Here is a 26,348-nt window from a genome sequence, read left to right as displayed (position 1 = left end):
TAGGCTTTTTAATATAGATAGATGTACGATACCATCAAAAGTTCAAAAATAAATTGATTAGTTTATGATCTGACTATTTTAATTGTTAAAATTTTTCATAACTTAAAATAAAATAATTCGTTAGAAAAGAAATAAATTCAATAATATGAATTTATTATATGTAAATTAATATTTTTTTCACTAAACCGGATGGTTATGTAATACCAAAATAGAATTTTGGTCAGAAATAACATCTCATTACAAGAAAAATTTTTTTATAGTTCAAACAAATAATCATTAAAAGAATAAAAACACCATCTTTATTTAAAGATAAATTTAGATTTTATTTAAATTCACTTAAAGCTGAAATTTTTTTCCAATATTTTTTTTTATTTTTTTTCGACTTTTCTTTTTCTTAAAACTGAAATTTTTTTTTTTACATTTTTTTTACTAATATAGTTTTTTTTTTAAAACTAATTTTTTTCAAATTTTTTTTTTTTTAAAAAAAAAACTAAAAAAAAACCGATTTTTTTCAGTTTGATTTTTTCTAAACCAAAATTTTTTTTTCGATTTGGTTTTTTTGTAAACTGATTTTTTTTCCTTTTATTATATAATATATTAATTTTTTTATTTAGACTTAAATCTAGATCAGAATGACGCTGCAGTATTACAGTAAGCACCTTTTTTTAATAATAATTTTTTTTCTAATTATTATTTTGCTAATTTTTTTTCATTCTTTTTCAATGGATCACTAGTTGGATTGATGATGCAATGCTATATTAAGTGTCTTTTACTAATTTTTTTTAATAATATTTTTTTTTTCCAATTATTTTTTTGTTTGGATCAAAGTTCGTGCTGTAATATAATCAAAATAAATATACATATATTTTTATTTGAATAAATAAATATATTTTTTACTTAATAAAAAAGTATTTAATTCCTATATATTAAGAATAAGAAAAATAGTCCGCATTTATTTTGATATTCAGTTCATTAACGGTCACCTCGGTTTATAATATAAAAAATAAAGGAAAAAAAAGCCATAGCGTATACAAATCATTATACTTATTTTTTTTTTTAAAAAATGTCTCTTTATTCTTAATAATTTTAACAAAAATAAATATTAGTTCTATCTATATTATACTCCATATATTCTATATATTTATCAACGCAAAGCACAATAACAACCACCCTAGCGTCGCCTCCAAAAAATGGTAGCCGGTTCTAATTTGCCGGGTTACATATATTATTGAGAGGTGATAAATAATACGTGACATTTAGTACTTTACGTATAAAAAATTTTCTAAGTCCTCAGAATAATTATAAAATTAAAGAAACGTTAGGTGTGACATTATGTGACGAATTCCTAACCCTTAATCCCCTTACCCTAATCCTAATCCTAATCCCCTTACCCTAATCCCAACCCTAATCCTAACCCTAACACTAAAGAACCGGCAAAATAATCCGGCTACCATTTTTTGGAGGCGACGCTATGGTCGTCGCACAATAACGATATTATCATGTGACCCATTGACTTTAGCTTAATTATAGCTTAACGTTAATTATAGTTTATTTTTAATTTTTTAAAATAACAAAATTATCGGCAATTATATTAACAGTTAATATACGGAGCACGATAATGATTATTATATGTATATGTATTTGCATACGTATATGCATATGATTCTAAGATTTTAAAAATGATAAATTAATTATTAATAGTTTTTTAGTCCTTAAAAATTATGTTATCCACAAAACTATTAAAGTTTATCATAGCATTTATAACCTTCAAAATGCTGTCTTTAATTATAATGCCAAAAGGTCCAAGTGGAATAGAAGTCTTAAATGTGGCAGTTCTAATTTTAATACGTCAGCAGATGTTCGCTTTAACATTTCTTTTTCATATTCTTCAATAAAAGAAATATTACTGTCCGTATATTTAAGTAATGCTTGAGAAAGTTTATCAGCATCTTGAATAGCATTATTTGCTCCTAATCCTAATATAGGATTCATAACATGAACAGCATCACCTAATAATACAAGTATACAACTCGACTACTTGTCCATGATTTGATAGACATTGGATCAATATCTCGCATCATTCTTCGTTGGATTATAAGTTTTGAATGGAAACTTTATTGGATCATTTGGAATTGTTTTAGGTGCCAAGTCCCAAAATTCTATTAATAAATCAGTCAATTCACAATCTGATCTTAATGTTCGAATTAACCGTTTAACATGTTCGATGACTGATGCAGGGTCATTATCATCAACTTTAACTTTATCAGATTCAACATCAACGTTATCCAATTTGGAGGGATAAGAATAGACTAATGTTACTCTATAATGAGGTTCACTTTTCTCATCATTTTGTTCTTGTTTGATTGGTATTAAATGTGTCATCATAAGCGTTGAATCTCCTTTTGTTCCAAGAGTTTTACGGACCAAAAAAGTTTCCATAGATTTTATTTGCCTTGTCTATAAGATGTTGAGGTACGGAAACATCCGCACTAACATGGGTTATTCCATAATCAATGATTTGTAATTCGGGTAATTTTTGTTTTCGTACTAATATAAAAAAAAAATGTTTGTTATTTAAGAATAATTTAAATAATAGATATTATTTATAACTACTTACTTGGAGAATTAATTCCATCTGCGCCAACTAAAATATTACAAAATTTTTGTGAATCATCTTCAAAAAATACCCAAACTCCTTCTTAAGTCTCTACATATTTAATACATTTTCTATTCTATTGAACTGGTACACCTTCTAATAAAACATCTCTAAGTATATTATAATTGATGATAGACCATGAGATATTTTTGCGATTTCATAAACATCTTTAAATGGTTTAGTTGGAGGGGTAAGTAAAACATTTCCTATTTGATCAGTGATAGTTATTCCATAAGTTTCTACATCGGGAATTGGATTTGGTATTGCTTTTGGAAGGTTTGAAGTGATCGAGGATAGAACACAGTTTAAAAGAGATCGAACTCCATAATTAAACAAGCCTATATGATCTTGCCATCGATCTAGCATGTGACAGTATGAGTGAGTTAATTTTTAAAGTTTTTAACATAATATTTAACTAGAAAATTAGAAATTTTTATACTTGTAGGACTAGTTTTACGTTCAAAGATTTTTACGTTGAATTCTTTTTTGTCCTTGTTCTTTATCAAGGCATGATAAAGAGAAAGTCCTCCTAGAACTGCACCGACAATAATAATCGTTGGAATTTTTTCTTGTTGCATTTTTAATGAAATTATGATTTGTATAAAAATTCAAAAAAGATAAATTGTTATGATGTTTAAAATTTGATTTTTCTAATTTTTCTAATGTATTTTAGTGTAATTTAAATTTGTTTTGAAAAAATCGAGAAACATTTTTCTAGCGGATTTATTTATAAAAAAAATAAGGTCTTTGCCAAGAAACAAACGAAACAAACGTTAACGTACCTTTATCTTTGTGTAATTCTTTTTTAGGTGATTGTAAGTATCTTAAAATGTCGATCAAGCGTAAATTTTTACCATTGCCAATATTTATCATTATTTCTGTTTCACAAAAAATTGCTATATATGTCATATGCCAAGTCAAATGTAACGTATAACTTAATTAATTATTTTCTAGAAATAAATGACATCATTATTTAATACGAAAATTTTAATTTTTCGGAAAATTATTTTACCATAAAATTTTACCAATTTATTAATACTTCTTATAATAAATAAAGTAATTAAACAATTATTAAACATTTTTTCCAATTTAATTTGTTATTACCAGTTTTACGATTTTATGAACCACATTCTATAAATTTCTAAACTAGTTGTTTCAATTCATCCATACTAATATTATTTATGATCAAATTGAAATAACAAAGATTCGTAGATAAAAGTGATGGTGCCCTACACTTAACAGTCTTAACATGCCAACTTTTAACATGGCGACTTTTTATGAATGAAGAAAAGATTAATTTATTTATATATAGTGCATGAATCTAAATTTCACAAATTTTGTAATTAATTATAGCTTACATTTTTTACGAATTCAAAAATTTTGAACCAGCTGTTCCTTCAAGAGACTTTATAATAAAGTAAAAAATCAATAATTTTTAATAAGAGTAATATTTTGTAGGATTTACGTAACAGCAAATCTGCAGTAGAGGTACTTCAAATGTAATCTGCTGCACTTCTACGTATCCATCTGGTTGCTTTACTTTTATTAATTCACCAATAACAAAAGTCCATTGATCTAAAGTATAACGTGGTTCGATATTTAAATAAGTCAAATCAAAATGATTTTCTTCCTTGCAATATATCAGCATGGTTAAAATTTAAATTACTAGGTTTAATTGATGCGAGAAATAATTTTTCTTATCAATCCCAAAAGTGAATATTCATTTGATAATTCTAAGAGAAATGTTCCAGCTCCAATATATATATAAATACATATAGTACATCTAAAAATTTTAGCACCATTCTTCAAAGAATCTCCATGGAGAAGGAACAGATTTATTTAAATAATTATATGTTCTTTGTTGAAGTTGATGCTATTTCTTGTTCTCAAATTTTTTTACATAAAATCCGATCTATTCCAAGGACGTGTCTATCTTTATTAAAATTAGAAACTAATATCTATAGAAAAGATTTGATCGTTTCCAACCCATACGTCGAGCAACCATGTGGGTAACAAAACATTGAAGATTTTTGGTAGAAGTATAATGAATCAATCTTATAGGAAGCATTAAATGTGTATACAAAAGTAAACATAATAATTATTATTATTATCATTTCATATAAATTTTAATGTAATGAGTTTGTAATACTAAAGTCACGTAATAATAAATGTGACCGAAGATCGAACGAGATCGAATGGTATTAAATTTATTTTTTCTATAGTTAAATGAAATTAACTTTGCCAAGTTTCAGATTTATTCTCTGACAAAACTCTCAGGTTTTGTTCACAACATTAAATAGGAACTATAGAAAATATAATAAAATAAGTAAAAAATTTCGCCAAAAAATTTTTGAATGTCATTAATCATCTGATTTGATTTATTTATGAAAGAATGAATTCTGAGATCTTTGGCTGGAATTAAGTTTAAAAATGGTTGCTTAATTTCGGTATTATTTGATTCTGTTCGCGCTATTATTAGTTGTTCAACAAATAATTTCTATATGACTGTTCTTGATAATGATACTATTAAAATACTATTAAAAATATTTTTTTTTTTTGAAATTGACGTGTTTATGATACACCTTTATATTTTGTATTATTTCTTTTATCTCGATACTCAACGATGGTTTAATTATAAGCTTTTCTTCATTATAGATGATCATTGGCTTAATGACTTCCTGCTAATTGCGAGTCACTATCCATACGACCTTCAAAATTATTAATATCCATTCAAACAACGGATCCAACCTCTAGAATAATGTTATAATGTGAGTATATTCGGTCTTGTACTATATAGAAGAATAATATTATACTGTATAATCTTATATATTCCAAGACAAAGTAAATTACACAATCAATCTTGATAAACCGGATCTTCGATAAACTGGATCCTGGAACGAATTATTATAATACAATAATAATCGAATTTCTTAATATATCGGATTTTTCTAATGGAAGGACGAGTCCGGTTTGTCGAGGCTGCCTGTGTATATCACAATAACAAAAAGCTATATATATTTTAGGTTTTCTTAAGTATAGGTATAGAATCAAGAAATTAATGATACTAAAGCTGATGATAAAATTAAAATAGTATGCTGCTAATATAGATCAAAAAGATAAAAATTAAAACCATATACTAAGAATAAAATTTAAAAAAAATATTCACAAATTTTTTAAATTTTTATAAAAAAAAAAAGATCTTTAACGAAATTCTTTATTAAAAAAAAAAAATTCAAGCAAAAATTTTCATTACCCTCATTAAAAAATTATTTTCACTAAAATTTTTCTATCAAGACTTCTAAACGAAATTCACCATGTCACCTATAAAAACTTTTCAACCAACAGAATTTTCAAAAAAATATTTCCTATTAAAGAAATAATTTCTAACGAAAATCTTTCATCAAAAAACACATTTTCCCTATATAAAAAAAAAAATTCAAAAAAGATTCTTACCCATTAAAATATCTCAAAAGAATTTCCATATCAAAAAAACTTCCCTTCTATTAAAAAAAATTCTTTTCTATCAAAAAGAAAAATCTCCCGTTAAAAATTTACTAACGAAATAATTTTTGTTACTTCGGAACAATTGGTTTAGAGGTAATAATTATTGGATTCATTTTTGATAAATTTACTTGAGAAAGAATTTTGAGATTAATTTGATTAGTGTTTTTTTTTTTTGGAGATTTTACGAGGTGAATTCATAATAAATCGAACAAACAAGTTTTAGGCGTTTAAAATCTATTATCATCATAGAAAATTAAAATTTTACATTGTTTCCTTCCCTATGTATCATACATAGTTTTTATGCGATTTAATTTATATTTAAAAAGTTGACTAATCGATTGCCCACTCCAATCTCGCGTACCAATCACGTGTATTACGCGATATTCATGATATACTAATTTTTTTTTTGTTTCGAGAAACTTTTTGTAATTTTTTTAATTGAACCTTCGAAACTTATTTATTTAAATTTTTTTTATACATAAAGCTTCGATTTTTCAAAATTTCAGTAGTATGGTAAAGTTTTGACTTTTAAAACTTATTTTTTTTAATTTTTTTTTTATATAATATAAAGTTTCAATTTTTTGAAACTTTTATAATTTTTTTTAGCACTATATAAAGTTTCGAAACTTTCGAAACTTATTTTTTAGAAACTTTTTTATACATGAAGTTTCGAATTGAAAATGTCAATGTTGCCGTAATGGGAAACTGTTGTCTTGTGAAATTGCTACTTTATAAATTCGTTGTTATATCGTATATGTTATTGACTTTACTTTACAGAATGCGAGGAAAAAAGTTAAAGGTGAATAAAATCTCGAAACTTTCTTCCAATTTCACACAGAATCATAAGTGCTGGTAAGTTTCGTAACTTTGAAACTTTATTTTCTAACTTTTATTTAAAGAAACATAAACTAACGTTTTTTTCCTTTTTGTATTTTTTGTAGGTTTTAGACTTTTGAGTGAATTGGGGAGATGGTAAGTTTCGCAATATCTGTGTGAAACTTATTAATTAGAAATGTTCACTATTAAACGTTTCACTGAAAATGCTAGAATCGTAAATTCTGTAATATGCCGTTAAGAAACAAAAAAAAAAATTTTATTATATTAATTAGAAACATTTGCTAACATTTCCATATACTTTCTTTTAGATTTCAGGTCCAGAACACGTTGGAAAAACTGGAGTACTTTATCTCTATTGAATGAAAATAAAATATTTATGCAAAAAATTCCAGTAATTCATTTCTCTGATTATTACAAAACAAATAATTACCACAACAAGGTACAAACAGTAAGACACTATGGAAAACTGAAAAAAAAGAAGATATTAAACTAATTAATAAAAAAATCACCTCCAAGAATTGAACTTGGACACAAAAATTGTGGAACCAACGATGATGGATAATTGTTGAGTTGATAAGTTATTAAGGAAAGAACTCAACAAAGGAATAAAATAAAGGGTATCACATGTGAAGAAGGAAATCACATGAGATAAATCAAATAATCAAGAAAGGTAAATTTTACAAGACAAAGGATCTCTCTGACACCAATTAGCACAGTGCAATGCTTCATGGGCGATGCAAACGATCCCCTTATAAAATTTATCTATCTAAGAATGGTCAAATGATCAAGAAAGGGTAAATTTTTACAAGACAAAGGATCTCTCTGACACCAATTAGCACAGTGCAATGCTTCATGGGCGATGCAAACGATCCCCTTGTAAAAATTATCTATCTAAGAATGGTCAAGTATTCCCAAGTTGACCAAAGGGTAAAGATTACGTCTCCATGCTATATTTGGTAAGCAATGGACCTAGCTACATAATATAAAATTATTTAATTTAATAATGTCTAAATTATTGGGAATTTTTAAGGGTATTTTTTAAATCAACTATCAATTCAATTTTACGTTTGTAAAAAGAAAGTGAAGATAAAAGAAATAATATTATAGAATTAGTCAATTCATAAAGAAAATCAAGAAAATAAAGAAGAGAATCAAGAAATAAAAGAAGAATTGACATAACAGGAGAATATTGTGATAATAACAAAATATTTGAAATAAGAAAATGTTTAAAAAGAGAGAGAATTGATAGTAGATTTGATGGATGAAATGGTTGGAGGAGAAGAGAGAGATTTGAGAGAGAGAGGTTCAAGGAAAGGAAAAAGAATATTTTAATGATAGATTTTATTAAAACAAGGATTAAAACGAGCGTATAGTTAAGTAGATTTGTTGATATCAATAAAAGAACAAAAAGAATGTATAAGTAAGTTATGAATAATGGCAAGTATTGGAAGGTAGATGGCCCAGATTGGAGACGATAATGATAGCATTTGTCAATGGGAATATTGTTAAAAGGAGTATTGAAGTTTGGGCACATTTGGTATGACATTTTGAATTATAAAAAATTTAAAAATTTGATTTGGAAAATTTAAAATTTGATTTTGGAATAATATTTGAAAAAAAATTGTAATAATATTTGAAAAGAAAATTTGACTTTGTAATAATATTTGTAAAAAATATAATATTTGAAAGATAATAATTTGAAAGAGATTTTGAAATTTCTCAAGGAAAAATTTAAGGGTATATATATATTTTTAAAAACCTTTTGAATACATAGTGACTAATAGTAACTTATTAAAAAAAATTTAGATCATGTATGAGTCACATCTATTAATATTTAATCTAAAACTAGTAATATCAGTTAGCTTAATGATAACTAACAATGTATAATTGTTGGATTATAATGCATAGTCAATATGATTTACTCCCTTATTGGAATTTACTGACAATAACACTATCAAACCAGTAGTGATTTCTGAAGATGATAATTTAAAATAAAAAATACTTTTTGATTATAGTATTTGGAATAACACATGTTTCTTAACTGGAATAGACGCATGTGTTACCATTGATTGGTGATAAGCGAAAAATAAAATATAGGGTAAAATAAAAGGTTTTATGACAAATTTGATGAAATATCAGCTTTTATTAATGAGTCATAGGACACTATAATCATGATCATCTATAGATTGGTGAAAATCTATCTCTAATTGTGGCTTATCAACATTTATCTAAATTAGTCCAACAAAATTTGGTATATAAATACCCATGAAGTCATGATTTACGCGATAGTATATTTTGTATATACAATGACTCATTACAGCACTACAGCACTGCACCTTTGATATTATAGTTACCGATCAATCTAAATTCGAAATACATATTACATAGTAGTATATGAGTATACACTATCTAACTAAAAAAATAAATGTTACTGGATTATTTGCTAGTTCTTCTATATGAACTTAATAATGTAGAAACAATAAATATTTATAAGGCAAATTATTATCAATAGTCTATTCCATTAAATATTATTGGCACGATATATATAATCTGAATTAATAGAGACAATTTGATTGATCTAGCCAAATAACACAGTGAAGACAATAATCCTGATATCATACACATATCTAATCGCATAGATTACCATTTCGGAAACAATTTAATTTTTACACCAGTAAAATTTTGACATAGACAGTATATAGGCCTTACGTTCAACATTGACATCATTGGAGGTATGACACTGATCCAAGATTATATTAATACGAAAAGATTATATTTATGGACCAACTTACCTTTACAGATAGTAACTAGTTGTTAAAATGGGACGAAGCTAAACATTCCAACCTCAACAACTTTCAGGTTTTTAAATCATCTAGGAACTTTGAAGATAAATTAAATACTGAGTGAACACCAACGTTTGACATATCCTATTAATGATCCAATTACCGTCATCAAACGTTCACATATACCAAAACAAGAAATGGGCTTTTCACATCTCAAGTCAGAATGGACCATCCACTGGATCTGAAGAACGTAATTTTTTGAAAAACCCTTTTATAAGAAACAACTAATAATTACTCTGTATCATATGTAGAAGTGTAGAACATTTTATTGAAACTAATAAGGCAAAAAATTCTAATTTAATACTTAGAATATAACACTTAGTTTTAATCAGGAGTAAGGTTGCTTGCCGAAACCTTCTTAATAACTGCTGAAACCTATACGGAAAATGCCAAAACTATATTAAATCATATTAAAAATCCTGCCGAAACTTTGCCAAAATGCCGAAACCCCCATTTGCCGAAACTGCTGAAACCCTGCCAAAACTATAGTAAACATATAGTAAAATCTTGCCGAAATTTATCGCAGGATTTTGGAGAGGTTTTGGCAAGCAACCTTAATCAGGAGCAACGGATATCCTCTAAAATCATATTTTCCACATTACCTGCGCCCTAAATGCATTATCACTACCAAAACACAAAGATCAATAGTTTTCAAGACCTGCAACAAAAACTCCAATAAACATAAATCGTCCAAAGAAAACTTAACCAAACTTATTTTATAGCTACTACCTTATTTATTTTAAAACACATAGCTTATAAAAATAATTCGTCAGGCTCTCATTTGTAAAGACTAAATTTAGGAGTTCAATTAATATCGGAAAGTTTAAAGGTATTAGAGAATTATTCATGATAACTGTAGAATTTGAGCTAATACACGTCTTGTCAAAAGAAATGGACGTCAATCAAAAATTATTTTTTTTTTCATTTTAAATATAGATAGGTCAGAGAAGATGCTGACATTATATAATGATCAAAAAAGGAAAGAGACTTCATATATATTTTTTTGGAGTCTTATTGCACAACATTTAATTATAAATTTTCAACTTTTTATTTTTAAGAAATAAATAAAATGACAAAAAATGTTTAATCAACTTTTTCGAAATTACATTGAATTATTAGAAGACGATGAATATTATGATATTACGATTGAAAGTTGGTGTGTAAAATTCTCCATGTTCATATGAGTATTCTATGTTGCCGATCTCCGTATTTACGAAGAACTTTGACTTCTAATAAAAAGAATAAAGATAATAATGCTTTAGTTCACATCAAATTACCAAATATATCACCTGAAATTTTTCAAATTATTTTAAAGTAAGTTTGCTGGTATTATAATCATAAAATTATTATTTGTATGTAAATTTTATTCATATTCAAATTTAAACTTTACATTTTAATTTACTGTAGATATATTTATTGTGGTATTCTCCCATTGATTGGGCGAGATAATTTAGAATTATTAAGGTTATATTGGTTGCGGATGAATTTCTTCTTCAGGAACTTGTTGATTATATACAAAATTATTTAATTGAAATTGAATCCAAATGGATAGAACAGCATTTTGAACTTATTCATCGAACAAGTTTTCAATCCAATTCTTTATTACAACTTCAGCAATTTTGTACAGATTTTATGGTAAAATCTCCAGAAAAAATATTCAAATCACTTGATTTCGCTTCACTTCCTGAAAATCTTTAATTCAACTTATTAATAGGGATGATTTACAAATGAAGGAGATTGAGGGTTGGGAACATGTACTAAAATGGAGTCTCGCATAAAATCCTACACTTCTTCCAGATCCTAATACTTGGTTAGATAATGATTTCAAAACAATGGAAAATACTTTACAACATTGTTTATCTTTAATTAGATTGTTTACTTTATCATCTAAAGAATTTTTACAAAAAGTTCATCCTTATAAAAATTTTTAAAAAGTAAACTTTACGAAACTTTATTAAATTTTCATTTGGATCCTGATTTTGATTCAACTGACAATATTTCACTTCCTAGAAATCCTAAAATTGATGGAATTATTAATTCAAAAATTGTAAATAATTTTGATATTTCAACAATTTCAAGACATATTGTTGATATTAATAGCAAATGTCAGAAAATTTATTTCATACCGTACAATTTTTGATTGTTATTAAGAGGAAGCCGAGATGGATTTACACCACGAATTATGTGATGATATATCTCATATCGTTACATTTATTAAAGTAAAAAGAACAGATGAAATTTTTGGAGGATACAATCCGTTAATATGGGGAGGTTCTTCTAGTGGTTGGGGTAGAACTAAAGATAGTTTTATTTTTTCTTTCAAAAATAATGATGTCAAAGATGCAATTATTAGTAATATAGAAAATACAGATTATGCAATATATTATCATTATAAAGGTGGTCCGTGTTTCGGTGATGATATTCTGGTGGGGATTGCACAGATTACAATGGTATTTGTTATAAAAAGGTGTGTTATGAGAAAAAGATAAGAGATATCGAGAGTAATTTTTTCATGGATGATTATGAAGTATTTCAAATAGTAATAAATTATACTCTACAAGGATGTTATAAACCTATAATTCGTCAACCGTCATTATTTATTGTATATATAATCTCAATCTAAATCTAAATCTACATTCCCTGCGTGATCTCTTTATTTTTCTTTGCGTTTCTTCCTATTATCTTCTTCCGTCTCATCTGAGTCATTTGAATCTATACTCTTGCTTTGCAATTTCGTTGACGTAATGGTAATCTTTTGCTGAAATCATCATTAAGAGTACTAATTTCTTCAAATTTCTCATATTTGTTTCCTATATTTTTACTATATCTGCATCCCTTATTACATTTGCCGGTAACACCTACTCCTTTCTATTTTTTTTTGTTCTGTGATATAATTCGCTCATTCTTCTTGAGCTCCTCCCAATTCTACATTTGTTCGATAAAGCCAATTACAAACTACCACAATATCTTTCTCTATACGTTCTAAGGACCCCGAAAAATACATATGGAAGTCATAAATGATCGGCAAGATTTTGGCCTAAAATAAGCAACTTTTCAGGGCCGGAATTATGATAATGCTAGCCAGTATCAAAACGGACAATAAAATTTAGGCCAGCACTATCTAAAAAAGGCAAGATTTTCATGAAAATTTAGGTTCTTTTTAAGAAAACTCAAATGTGACCTTTTTATGTATTTTTCGGGGTCCTATGTTCTACATCTTTAGAGTAATGACTATGTGCTATCTCTTCGCAAGGTTTCATTAAAATTCTATAGTTTCACTATTGAACTTTATATTTAGTGCTATTGAACTGAAGGCTTTTAGTTATCTATATGTTTTTCAAGGTCCCTTATTGTAAATATACCCAATATTCGTAAAAATATTTATAATAAAGAAGTTTGTTTCATTGAAAACAATCAACTAAACTATCTACGCGATAAATATGGCTCTAATTTCATATTTTGAAGTCTTAATATATATTTATACAGTTGACTTTCATCAGTTTTTTCTTTAGCAAAACTTTTGTACAAAATGATCAGTGGAAAGCAGTGTTCGGCAAATGACTTGAAATGACAAATGACTCAAATGACATGTCATTTGGCATTTGGCATTTGGTTACTCAAATGACATGTCATTTAAGTCATTTAACTAATATTGTATATTTTGTAAGATTTTATTACTTAATTTATTTATTTAATTTAGTGAAATCAAAATTTAAAAAAAAACTTTAATTTAAATATATAGCAAAAAAAGTTTTAATAGCAGCATGTGTTAATGATATCACGTGATATAATCAATATATGTTATTTTTCTTTTTTTTAATAAATACTTAATTACGATCTCAGACTTGTATGGCTCCCGTCATTGTCCATTTTTAAATAAAATAAATGCTTAATTACAATATCAAAGTAATAATAATGAACTTTAAAATGAAGAAAAGTTGTATTTGAATTTAATAATAAATTGTAAAAATTATTATATTTGTCACTAAAAAAACTATTGTTTTATTTCATATGTGATATCTAGTGATATTCTAAGCTGTTTTTAATGCTCTAAATTACATTTCTATCTCAATTTAGCATCATTTCAACTGAAAACAGAATCTAAAGAAAATTTAATTACTTTATTTAACAGTTTGATAAAAAAAATATTACATTTCACTATCATTTAAAGAACTAGTATATTCTATTCCCAGAAAAGTTGGTGCTTTGAGATTTTCTTTAAAAAGATATTCTAATTTCCATTTCGCAGTCTCATCATCAGCAGGATGCTGATCCCTTCCAGCTGCAAAAAAATCATAAGTCATTTCTAATAAATGGTTATCTTCTTCGTTGTCAAATTGATTTTCACGATCAACCAAATTAATCCAATTAGTACAGATTTCAGACCAGTGGAAATCATCTCTAGTTTCTTCTTCTTCATCAGAGTCATTATCTTCTTCCGAACTATCATCTTCCAAGTCACTGACATTTAAATCTTCATCATCATCTTCATAAACAGGCTCGTTCTCTTCTTCCTCTTGATTATTTAGGATTGGTGGGGCAATGTGAAGGCGTCGTGCTTGTTTTTGACCTCCTTCTACTTCCTTAATCTTCCGTTTATAAAGAATATCACTTCTAATTCTTGCCATTTCTAAAACCTTTTTGTTCTAATTAATAAATAATAAAACTAGTAAATTAATATGCATTATAATTGAAATAAGTGTGCATTACTTTGTAAATTAAAATCATAAATAATTAAATATATATTACTTACTTCTAATCTATTTCTTCTTTTTGTATGAAAAAAACCCATTGTAGACCATAATCGTTCAACTGAAGCAGCATTTACACAAACACTATAAAGATGTAGCGCTAAACATGACAATTCTGGAGTATGTCCTGAACATGATTCCCAAAAACTCATAATATCCTGTCCAAATTGTTTTACTGTTGGTGGGTCAAAAGGATATTTGCCTCTTTTAAATTTAACAAATTCCAAAAGAATGGATTTTGGTCGATCATTAAACCAAACTTCATAATAATAATTTATCCATTGCCCAAAGTCTGTGTAAGTGACACGTTTTGCAGTTGAATGAAATATTTCAACACTATAATCTGGGTGAAGGATAAAGGAAAGCAATAAAAGAGGCTGCTCCCACTGAACCCATCTTTTTTCAAGTCGTTCTACCATCTTTAAACTAAATTCAAGATCAGGTAATTCACGAAAAAGTTTCATTGTAAATGCAAAAATATATAGAACCTCATGAAGTCATGCCATATCTTTTTGAAGTTTGTTAAGAAATCCACACAGTGGGAGCAATAAATTTTGCAATTCAAAAAGTATAGACCAAAATGAATGATCATTAACTATTTGAACAATATCAGCAGGTAAAAATTTATATGTTGAAGTAGTTGCATTTCTAAGATTAGCACGTTGAGGAGAATACTTTGCTACCAATGACTAAAAAATTTATTAATATTATTAATTTATTATCATATTATATTTTGCAATACAAAAGAAAAATTAATTACCTTCAATGCAGCTTCAGTTTTTAAAAGACTATGGAAACAGAAGTAATAGCTGTTCCAACGCGTATCTCCAGGTCTTGTTAATGCAATAATTTTGTTATAAATTAACATTTGCTCATCTCTTAGGTTACCAGCAAAATAAGAAGCCATATGAAAAAAGCTAACAATCCGAATTGCTTTTGTTGAAATTTCTTTATATTTTACTGATTCTTTAAAAATATCACCAAATACTAAGTTCATTTGGTGTGCCATACATGGTAGAAATATTTTGTCTTTATATTCAACACGCATCTGGCGTCTATATATTAAAAAATATTAATTCATATTTATTTGACCAAAATTAATAATTTATTAATAAAATATTTGTTACCTAGCAGCTGCATATTCTCCAGCTGAATCTAACACAAAGCATTTAATGTTAATTTGATGTTGGTGTGCTTGTTCCATGATATCTTTTATATAAGAAATTACGTTACTTGTTTTGGAACGTTCAGAACTAATATCTTTTGCACCCCAAGTTAATGATTTTCCTTCAGATGTAATAAATACTACACCAAATAAATGCTCGGATCGGATATTACTCCAACTATCAAATGCCGCAGTGACACCATTCAGATCATTTTGTGCAGTAATAATAATACTATCAACCAGATTTTTTGATGTAGCTTTTAAAACTGATCCAGAAAGTGCTTTTGCTGAAGGTAGGTTGACTGCCGGTATACAAAATCTAAAGAGTTCACATGTTTCTGGATTTTCAGCAAACGAAAAAGATAACCCATTTGACACAACCATATTAAAAAAAAGTTGACGAAAATGTGGAATATCTTGTGTTGATAATGGACGGGATATATAATTTGTAAGAGGAGCTTGTCTAAGAGCTTGAGTTGTCGTAGCCTTTACCTTTACACGTTTATTATCTTCATTTACTTCATTTTCACAAGGAACTCCTTCAATTTCTTGAATAATATTGAAGTTGAAGTTAAATTTTGCATACTTAATAAATTATGTTTATAAAGTAATATAAAACTCACCTTTTCTTTTGCCTGCAATTACTTTATTACCATCATTACTGTTTAATGTAAGGATTTCTGTATATTCACTTTCACTATATCGTTTTTTAAAATTTTCACATTTCGCCAGTTGATCATAACAAGACTTGACTTTATTAATAACGCGACATTCCTTCTTAGTTATTGCAATATTACGCGTATATTCCTCAATACAACAAAGACACACAGCAAATTTATTAGATTTATTGTTTGGATTTGATATTAACTCAAAATATGGACGAAAAGGATGTGGTAGTTTGCCCATGTTTATTATCTAAACGAACTAACGAAGTGTGAGAAAAAAAGTGGCGTGAGAATTATTTTTAGCATATAAATATTTATATGGATGATCAATAATGCGATCATCATTTTGTAAGAATACGCAGTAGTAGTAATTTCTTTAATTTCTTTATATTAAAATAAATTCATGTTTAAAAACAAATAAAATTTTTTAAAAAAACATAATATAAATATAAATGCCATTTATAAAAACAGAAAATAATAATATCCAAATGACCAAATGACAAATGATGCAAATGACGGTCAAATGACACCCAATCATTTGGCATTTGGCATTTGGGATTTTTGCTAAATGACAAATGCCAAATGATAGGGTATCATTTGACCAAATGATTCCTAATCCGAAAAATGGTCAAATGACCAGGTCATTTCCGAACACTGGTGGAAAGAGTTCTTTTTCTGATTTTAAAAAAATATATTTATTACAGCGAAGGATTAAAAGATAAATAATAATTAGTCTCTTCTTTATTATCCATAAGGAATTAATTGAATTAATTTGACCAAATGATTGATGATTCGAGATAGAGTTTCGATCTGTAGCGGTTTTATCCAGTTTTTATCCAGATACCGGCTCGGTTAATTTAGGCTGGGACCACCAAAATTAATAAAAATTTATGGAATAATATTATTTTAATTCTGGCCAAAATTATAGTCCACTCAAAGCCGAAATTTGTAATCTTTTTTAATCATAATCCCACGTTAAAATATTTGAGGTTTTATCCAGATCGAAACACTAATTCGAGAGAGTAATACTCACACATCAAATGACCAAAAATAGGCAAAAAAAATGGCTAGAATTGCATAAACTATTCGCAAATTTATATAAACTATTTACAAATAGTATAGGTTAATTCGCAAATAGCCAAAAACAGCCAAGAATAGCCAAGAATAGCCAAGAATAGCCACTGCTTTTTGTGCCATTTTTTTTGCCGATTTTTAGCATTTCGACCTGTGACTGTGGCGCAGCAAAATTCTATTTCAGAAAGAATTACGTTAATACTTATTTAATTTAACCTTATCTGAAACGATGAGCTTTATAAATTTACACACAATTTTATAGTTGACGCCACCTCAATTTAATTTTAAACATAAATTATGTCAACACAATTTCTTTCAAAATTAAGTCAAAATTATATTGAATTATTGGAAGATAATGAATACTATAGTTGGTGAGGATCCTAATGTAAAAATTTTTCGTGCACATATAAATGTTACCGTTCTCCATATTTGTGACGAACTTTTGCTATTAGTAAAAAAAATAAGGATAACGTTCTAGTTCATAATAAGTTACCAAATATATCACCTGAAATCTTCCAAATTGTTTTAAAGTAAGTTTATTTATAATAAATTCAAACGTATTACCATAATCAAATATTCAAATACGAAATTTAAATTATTAAAATTTTGTTTTATAGGTATATTTATGGTGGCATTCTTTCACTATATGAACAAGACACTTCAGAGATATATAAATTTCATCTGCCACAGATGAGCTGCTTCTTCAAGAACCAGTTGATTGTTTACAAAAGTATTTAATTGAAAATAAATCTGAATGGATGGAACAACATTTTGAACTGTTCATAGAACAAGCTTTCAATCAAATTCTGAAGTGTTGGAACTACAACAATTTTGCATAAATTTTATGGCAAACTCTCCAGAGAAAATATTAAATCACTTGATTTCACTTCGCTCCTGAAAAATCTTTAGTTCAACTGATTAAAAGAGACGATTTACAAATGAAAGAAGTTGAAGTTTGGCCTGTTTGGGAACACGTGTTAAAATGGTGTCTTGTCCCACACTTCTTTCAGATAGTACTTGGTAAGATGAAGATTTCAAAACAATGGGAAATACTTTAAAACATTGTTACCCTAGGTTAGTTTTTTTTAGTTTATCATCTAAAGATTTTTTACAATTGTAAAAACCTTTTTGAGCATTAACTTTACGAAAACTCATTAAATTCTCATTTGGATCCTGATAGTGAACCAATTGACAATATTTCACTTCCTAGAAGTATAAAAATTGATGGAATTATTGATTCAAAAATTGTTAATAATTTAAATATTATTTCAGTAGTTTCAAGACGGATTGATAAAATAGGTATTAATAATAAATTTGATCACTTAAGAGAATTGTATTTACCCTACAGATTCAATTATTATTAAGAGCTAGTCGAGATTCACTCCTAAAAAATTTCACGAATTATATAATAATATATACTTATACTGTAAAAGTAAAATTTATTAAAGTTGCAGGAACGGAAGAAATTCTTGGTGGATATAACCTTTTGAAGTGGGAATCTTTTGGTGGTTGGATTAAAAACAGAGATTGTTTTATTTTTTTCTTTTAAAAATAATAATGCTAAAAATGCAATAATTAGTAATATAGAAAATACAGATTGAGCATTTTATTATGGTTATACCTCTGACAATTTGATGATAGAATTGAATAAGGCTGTTCTCAAGCATCTCCCTCAATTAAATCTGATAGTGATGTCATTGTGCTCAAGTATCACAATCAATAACGAGATCAATAGAATTACAAGCTTGAGAATGCCTCTTTAATGGTTTAACAAATTTTTTAAGCAACACTTTTTTTTATGATAACTAATTTTATAGTTTTCATCATGCCTAATAAAAAATTCAAATGATGATATTCTTCAAATAGTTATCTTCCGGTTAATAAAAACCTCACCCAGTTGCCTTAAATGATTTTATGAACTTCTTTGCAGAAACTATAAAATTTTTTCCAATGTTAATATGATGCTGATGTGGTATCAATAAAATACCAATATTATTCCGATCCAGTTTATATTCCTATATATAATGATATGTCACAATACACTTACCATTAAGTAATGGTAAAAATAATGTCACATCATTGAGTATCATTACAATGTTATAAGATAGTAATCTGCGATTTCCTGATTGTATTTCATCACATTCAAATCCTTGTATTATAGTTGGCAAACTTGCACCTCATGGCTATGCAATTCTGTTAGACTGTTACATTCCAAATTCTTAGTAAATGAATAGCTGAACTTTGACTTATTCCTAAAGTTTGTTCTAATGTTCTTATTTCTACTCCATTTACCAAATGTCATAATACAATGGCAATTTGCTTCCCTTTCCAATCATATAATAATTGCATTAAATGTAGGAAAATATTTTCAAAAAGAATTGTGGTCTTCATCTGTTAAATATAGGAAAATATCTACCAAAATCCTTCTTTTTTGCTGGGAAATTTTTGAGTCCAGATAAGTAAAATATGGAATAATAAGGTACTTTCTATAATTTGAGTAAAAGTTAAAAGATAATTTGTTAGTGTCAAAGTTTTTATTATTTCTTTAAAAATTTCTTGCATTAAAAAGATCTTGCTGGAAACTCATTTTTTGTTATAAAAAAATAAAATAAATTGAATTGATTGAGCATCTTTTATCAATTGAAGATCATTGAGGAAAAAAGGTAGTTGTCAACTCATTTATTGATTATCAAAATAGAATATGCAATATGCAGGGTATTTCATCCCCACAAAATTAAAATTTTAAAAATTAGAATTGGAAGTTTATAAAGATTTGTAGAATTATTAGTACAAATTCTCATTTTAAAGTAAAATTAACTATATCTTATTTTTATTTTAATATTTAAAACATGTGAATTAAATAATATTTTATTATAAAAATTGTAAAGCATAAATATTAATTTTACATTTGTAAAGGTAAAGGTTGGGCAGCAATTTTTTCTAAATATTCATATTCTTCAAGCATTGATTTATCTACAATAAAAGCAAAAGGATGTAAGGATGCAATATGTACTTTTAACCAGTCTGAACATCAACTTAATGCAACATTTGCTTGACTGAAAACATATTATAAATAAAACTAAAAAGTGCACTAGATACCATTGAAATTTCACCAATTATTAAAGTATTAATAGTTCTTAAATATTTAAAAAAATCAAGATCATAAAAAGCTAAAGATTAAAATCCACCAAGTGTTTCACATATTCTTAATGCAGAATGTATGTTTCACCTCCAATATTTGTTGCTGCTACACCAGTTGGGGCTAATAACAAATAATTTGATTCTTTGTTTTTTAAATTTTTAACTATTAAGTTAATTATAAATGACTTTCCAGTACCAGCTGAACCAGTTACAAAAAAATAAGAATATTTATTTTTTTGATGTCTAGGACCTAAAGTATTGCAAATAGTAGATAGTGCATTTAACTGATCTTCTGAAAGATTTAATATATTGCATTGAGGAAGAATTGGAGGATTAATTGTTAAAGATACTAATAAGTTTAGATACTACAGAAGGAAGAATAGGTTGTAAATTGTTAATTAAATAATCTAAAATTTGGATAAATTGAGAATCCAATTTTAGTTGCTGAGAATGCAAATAATCTTGTGTAATTTGTTGTAATGTTTCATTAAATTCAGGATGATGAGATAACCAATGCTCTTAATATGTTAAAAAGTTTACAAGAAGTTCTTCTTCACTTTTACAAGGAATTTCAAGTAATAATTTTTAATAAAAAAATAATTGTCCATTATATAAAGTTAAGTAATAAAATCTAACTAATTTTGGTACAGTTCTTTTAACTACATAATTTCCTAATTCGTCAATATAAACTGAATGTCTGGTAGTTGGATGAGTCATTGTTATTTCATAATTTTGAAAATATTCTGAATATATTATATTAGTAAATTCATCATCATCTGAATGATCAAAATATTTTTCACTATGATTTTTCCATTATCATTTTCATTAATTAAAAAAATAGGACAAATAGCTTTTTGTTGATTTGTAGGAGGATCTTTGTAAGATAAGTAACAGCACATGAAGAATTACAAATTGTTTCACCTTATAATAAGAATATCAATTCCATAGAACCTAATCTGTGAACTACTACATGTTCTCTAAATTTGTCACCTTCTTTAATATTAAAAACATGAGTAGGCTCAGCTTTTGCTATATATTTTGTTAAATAAGAGCATCCCAAATCATTAAAGTTTGAGAATGATAAGGAACTATCCATTGGTCTTCAGGTTTTATGCATTTGTATATACATTGTTAAGTATCAGTACCAAAATACATATATAAAAAATAAGAACAAGGAAATCCTTTTTTATAAGTATGTCCTGGAGCAGCTGGACCTTCACATTTTGAACTGCATATATGAATTTGATTTGCTTTAACTTTTCATATAAATCAGGTTCAGTATTTAGATCTGAAAGATCAAATCTTATAAGATTTTCATTTATCATTTGTTCAATACTTTTTGAAGTCCAATACATATACATCATAAGTATGTGCAGCACCACAATTTTGAAATTCTACTCTTTCAAACAAATGATTTATATTATCCCATTCAGAATGTTCTGGATTTTTCCAAATATAATTTTTAAGTTGTTGTAAATGATGAATAAAGTGTAATGTAGTATGTATGTAATAATCTATTTGTTGGAATGGTATCATTATTATCTGTTACTTTTAAAATTTTATGCAAATGTTTCCAGTGACTTTTAGCATTGTAAGAGTAATAAATGATGATAATAATCCATATGATGATATCATTGTATTTATCACCAGTACAGATAAATGTAGGTAAATTGATTCATCTATTATTAAATTTTCAGAATAAGATGATTGTTTAATAATCTCTGCTGCAGTTGGTAGATGATAAATTTTATCAGCCTGATTTTACCTCCAAATACATTGATTATTTTGATGATTTCAAATTTTTTCTAATTGTAATGCTAACCATTTGGAATGAAGTCTAAAATGTGAATCAATGTTAAGTACTTGTTGTTTAATATATTTGGAACAAGTTTCATCACATGTTGATTTTGAATTAGAATTATTATCATGATAATGTTTTTTTCCATTAGGAAATAAATTAGGAAATAATAAAGCTTCTAAATTATGATCATTTATAGCTAATGGTAATAAAGTATTATCAGATGTTTTAACAAAAACCTGCCATTAAATGAGTATAATGATAATCTTCATTATGAATTTTAACATTAAAATTAACATTAGGCACTACAATATTATTAGGTAAATATGGTGGTGCAGAATCATCATCAGGTAAATGGTAAGCACTATGGAATGGATTAGCTGTTTGTGAACTTGGAAAATCTAAAAGTTGAGAATAATTATTTTAAAAAAGAATTATTTTGTTTAACCAATCAGCTGCTTTAATCAATGTATCATCAAGCTAAGAATTATTAGATGGATTTTCTTTAAGATAGGCACTGTCACCAACATCTGCCACTATTGGTAAACTATAATAATATACTCTAGCAATAAATTCAATATGCTTGGTTTAGGTTTTTAATTATAATTTAAAACTTCAATAATTTCATTCTCTATTGTTCATTAAATATATTAAATTCAGACTAACAGAACTCTAACATTCATGTCTTTCAACATTATTTTATATGATGATATTATTTCTGGATTTAAGATTAATATTAATTAACTCTCAGGCAAACCATGAGCATATTCAAAATAACTTTTAATAATTAATATCTTTATTTTATAAAAGAACTTGAGCCAAAGCTACAGTAATTAAGAGTCTAAAAGACTTGAGCTCAAAAGAACTACAGAATATCTATCAAATTCTACCTATTTTTATAACCATTATCTCCTAATTCCTAATCTTCTAATTCTTAAATTTCCTTCAAATTTCTAACTAAACCTTCCAACTAAACATTACATCATCTAAGCCTTCCAACTAAGCATTACATCATCTAAGCCTCATAGCCTAAGCTTTATAGCATTACATCATCTAAGCCTCATAGTCTAAGCCTTATAGTATTACATCATCTAAGCCTCATGTTGCTTCATCATTACATTATTGTACCACTTCTCACATAATGATCACATGATACTACTAAATCAATCCTTTCATACAACTAATAGTCTATTCTTAATAACTTATCTAATAAATCCTATACTAATTACATTTGGAATAGGATAAAGAAATGGAAATCTATATCTATTGTTAAAATTTTTACAGGATTTATATACAGCAATATGTTTAGGAGGTCTAGTATAAAATGTTAATAATAATTCAGGTTCACATTCTGGATATTCTTCTAAAAGAAGATATGGATAATTATCATCATAAGGCAACCATTCACATTTTAATGGATGCATAAGATGAATCATTTGTAATAATATAAAGTTTTAATTCATTGCTTCATCACAAAATTAAATGATTAACATTTTTACATATTCAAAAAGAACTTTACTAAAAGTTTAATGCACTTAATCACTTATAAATCATTCAAATATAAGATTGTAAATTATATATAGTATCAAACCTGCAATTTTTAATAATAATAGTAACTGAAACAGTATCTATTAAAAGTTAGTCATTCTTTTAAATGAGATAATATTTTTAATTTACAATTTCAAATTATTTTTTTAAAAAAAATTTAAGTCTAATAATTTGTGTTAAATATAACAAGATTAATAAAAATGTGAATAGCGAAATGAAAATATAAAATGTTATCATTCAACATCTGATAACCCAATAAAAAGTTTTTGCATCAATTTGTACTAAATATATATCCATAAGTTATACACTATTAAAGTTGCCTGCCTAAACCTCTCCAAAATTCTATGATTAGTTTCTCTAAGATTTTACTATAGTTTTATTATAGTTTTGGCAAGGTTTTGGCAGTTTTGGCATTTATAATAAGTTTTGTCAGGTTTCGCTTTTCTCCAGAGTTTCGCTAACTTTTTAATAAGACTTTCATATAGTTTTGGCAAAATTTCACTATTTCAGCATTTTGCCAACTTGCCAAAACCCCCTAGTTTCTCCAGCAACCTTATACACTATACAATGAGCCCATTTGGCACAAAATTTGATTGTATATATTTTAAGTTTATTCAAGTTGTAGTCCAGCTTTAAGCTATTTTTGTATATAAATTTATACTATTTTTATATCTAAATTTGTGCTAAATAAGTGCCATTTTTTTATATAAAGTTATATTTAATATATTTTAATTATGTGCCATTTTGAACATAAATTTGTATTGTATGAGTAGGACAAACTTGGGGTTCTGGAACAGCAGCTATCACATAGGTATAACCATAATTTAAGGTATCCCCAGACCACCTCGCCTTGTTTTCTGATATGATAACACTATACCTGTTTTTCTATCCCCAGATCACCTCACCTTGATTCCTGATATGATATTACTTGATAGCTATAAAGAACCCCAAGTAGGGATTGGAATCGATTCCCATTATTAGAATCAATTCTAAAATCGATTAATCGCGATTAATTGTTTTGCAAATACTGATTTTTTTTTATACTATTTATAATAGGTGTGTTTAAACACATATCACATAATTACAAAAAAAATTACAGTGATCGATGAACAAATTTCCTTTTTTGGAAATTTGTACAACCTTGTGCGATGGCAACTTGAATTTTATTGGGAGATAAAATTTCCTTTTTAGGAAGTTTGTGTTCTGTCACGTGATTAGCGGGTAGAATTATGAATTTGGCCAAAATTAACTATTATGAACAAATAATAATTTACGGTCAAATTAACAAAACTGCGCCACAATAAGTAGATTCGATTTTTATTCGAGATTCGATTTAAAATCGATTCTTATCGATTTTCAATAGTTTCGATTTTAATCAAATCTTTTCCGATCCCTACACCAAGTATTGTAAATAAGATTAAAATCATATATTCCTAAGCATTATTAGCACGCATGAATCCATTCCAAAGTATCATAATTTTATGCTATATCAGATTGTCTTTATAAGTGCCAAAGGTATGAAGGACACGAAGTGTCTGTAATACTGATGGCACGATTCAGCAATCCATTGTGGCATACTATTTTTATGATACTCTAAAAGGGATTCATTTAATGATTTAAGCCATTCATGCTCTAACCAAAAATTTTTAACAGGAAAACAACTAGATATGTTTTAAAGCTTTTCCTGCTATATGAAAAAATCTGGGACAACAGGTCTAACCAAAAGTCTAACCAAAAATCCGACCCAGGTTTAGCAATTGCAATTCAGCATCAGTTCAGGTTGTAACATCAATATAACCTGAATGACCTGTTGACCTGAAACTATGATTTTATATTATAAGTGAATTATGGTATTATAATTCACTTTTTATATTGATTTTATATAATAAAAGTGAATTGCGATATTGGGAATCACTTTTTTACATTGATTTTATATAATATTAGTGAATTGCGGTATCAGAATTCACTTTTTTATATTGATTTTATATATAAAAAGTGAATTGCGGTATCAGAATTCACTTTTTTATATCGATTTTATATATAAAAAGTGAATTGCGGTATCAGAATTCACTTTTTTATATTGATTTTATATTTAAAAAGTTAGTTGCGGCATTGCAATTCACCTTTTTATACGATTTTAATATAAAAAACTGAATCGCAATATTTCAAAAAAAATGTTTTGCACCATTTTTTTTTGATATTTTTAATATAAATCCTGAAAATTTTCAGGTTTCAGTTCAGGTCAGGTCAAATAGATAACCTGATATGACCTGACCTGACCTGACCTGAAAAAAAATTTCAGGTCAGGTTTATCAATTTATCTGACCTGACCTGACCCATTCGGAACTCTAGTCACAAGCTATATT

The 26,348-nt window shown here is 26.8% G+C and overlaps 7 protein-coding genes across 7 annotated transcripts; 2 read left to right on the top strand and 5 right to left on the bottom strand.

Moving 5' to 3' along the window:
* Window positions 1-1,785: 1,785 nt before the first annotated feature.
* OCT59_023797 (uncharacterized protein) lies at window positions 1,786-1,992 on the bottom strand (the record flags this gene model as incomplete). Its single annotated transcript, XM_025326314.2, has 1 exon — window positions 1,786-1,992. The coding sequence occupies one exon, from the start codon at window positions 1,990-1,992 to the stop codon at window positions 1,786-1,788; it is 207 nt and encodes a 68-aa protein (XP_025176725.2).
* Window positions 1,993-2,064: 72 nt separating this feature from the next.
* On the bottom strand, window positions 2,065-2,439 carry OCT59_023796 (uncharacterized protein; the record flags this gene model as incomplete). The annotated part of the gene is made up of 1 exon (XM_066134967.1): window positions 2,065-2,439. The coding sequence occupies one exon, from the start codon at window positions 2,437-2,439 to the stop codon at window positions 2,065-2,067; it is 375 nt and encodes a 124-aa protein (XP_065991042.1).
* A 313-nt stretch (window positions 2,440-2,752) lies between these two features.
* OCT59_023795 (uncharacterized protein) lies at window positions 2,753-3,234 on the bottom strand (the record flags this gene model as incomplete). Its single annotated transcript, XM_066134966.1, has 2 exons — window positions 2,753-3,015; window positions 3,096-3,234. 2 exons carry the CDS (start codon window positions 3,232-3,234, stop codon window positions 2,753-2,755), a joined length of 402 nt encoding a protein of 133 aa, XP_065991041.1.
* A 7,786-nt stretch (window positions 3,235-11,020) lies between these two features.
* On the top strand, window positions 11,021-11,538 carry OCT59_023794 (uncharacterized protein; the record flags this gene model as incomplete). The annotated part of the gene is made up of 2 exons (XM_066134964.1): window positions 11,021-11,154; window positions 11,295-11,538. The coding sequence occupies 2 exons, from the start codon at window positions 11,021-11,023 to the stop codon at window positions 11,536-11,538; spliced, it is 378 nt and encodes a 125-aa protein (XP_065991040.1).
* A 464-nt stretch (window positions 11,539-12,002) lies between these two features.
* OCT59_023793 (uncharacterized protein) lies at window positions 12,003-12,417 on the top strand (the record flags this gene model as incomplete). Its single annotated transcript, XM_066134963.1, has 1 exon — window positions 12,003-12,417. One exon carries the CDS (start codon window positions 12,003-12,005, stop codon window positions 12,327-12,329), a length of 327 nt encoding a protein of 108 aa, XP_065991039.1. The 3' UTR covers window positions 12,330-12,417.
* Window positions 12,418-13,988: 1,571 nt separating this feature from the next.
* OCT59_023792 (uncharacterized protein) lies at window positions 13,989-14,468 on the bottom strand (the record flags this gene model as incomplete). The annotated part of the gene is made up of 1 exon (XM_066134962.1): window positions 13,989-14,468. One exon carries the CDS (start codon window positions 14,466-14,468, stop codon window positions 13,989-13,991), a length of 480 nt encoding a protein of 159 aa, XP_065991038.1.
* Window positions 14,469-15,088: 620 nt separating this feature from the next.
* Window positions 15,089-16,662, bottom strand: OCT59_023791 (uncharacterized protein; the record flags this gene model as incomplete). The annotated part of the gene is made up of 5 exons (XM_066134961.1): window positions 15,089-15,280; window positions 15,352-15,362; window positions 15,603-15,646; window positions 15,719-16,304; window positions 16,380-16,662. 5 exons carry the CDS (start codon window positions 16,660-16,662, stop codon window positions 15,089-15,091), a joined length of 1,116 nt encoding a protein of 371 aa, XP_065991037.1.
* Window positions 16,663-26,348: the final 9,686 nt, after the last annotated feature.

Source organism: Rhizophagus irregularis, chromosome 4 (genome assembly GCF_026210795.1).
Source record: "Rhizophagus irregularis chromosome 4, complete sequence".
Taxonomy (NCBI): domain Eukaryota; kingdom Fungi; phylum Glomeromycota; class Glomeromycetes; order Glomerales; family Glomeraceae; genus Rhizophagus; species Rhizophagus irregularis.
The sequence above is the reverse complement of the archived record's forward strand: the minus strand, read 5'-3'. Positions and strand labels throughout refer to the sequence as shown.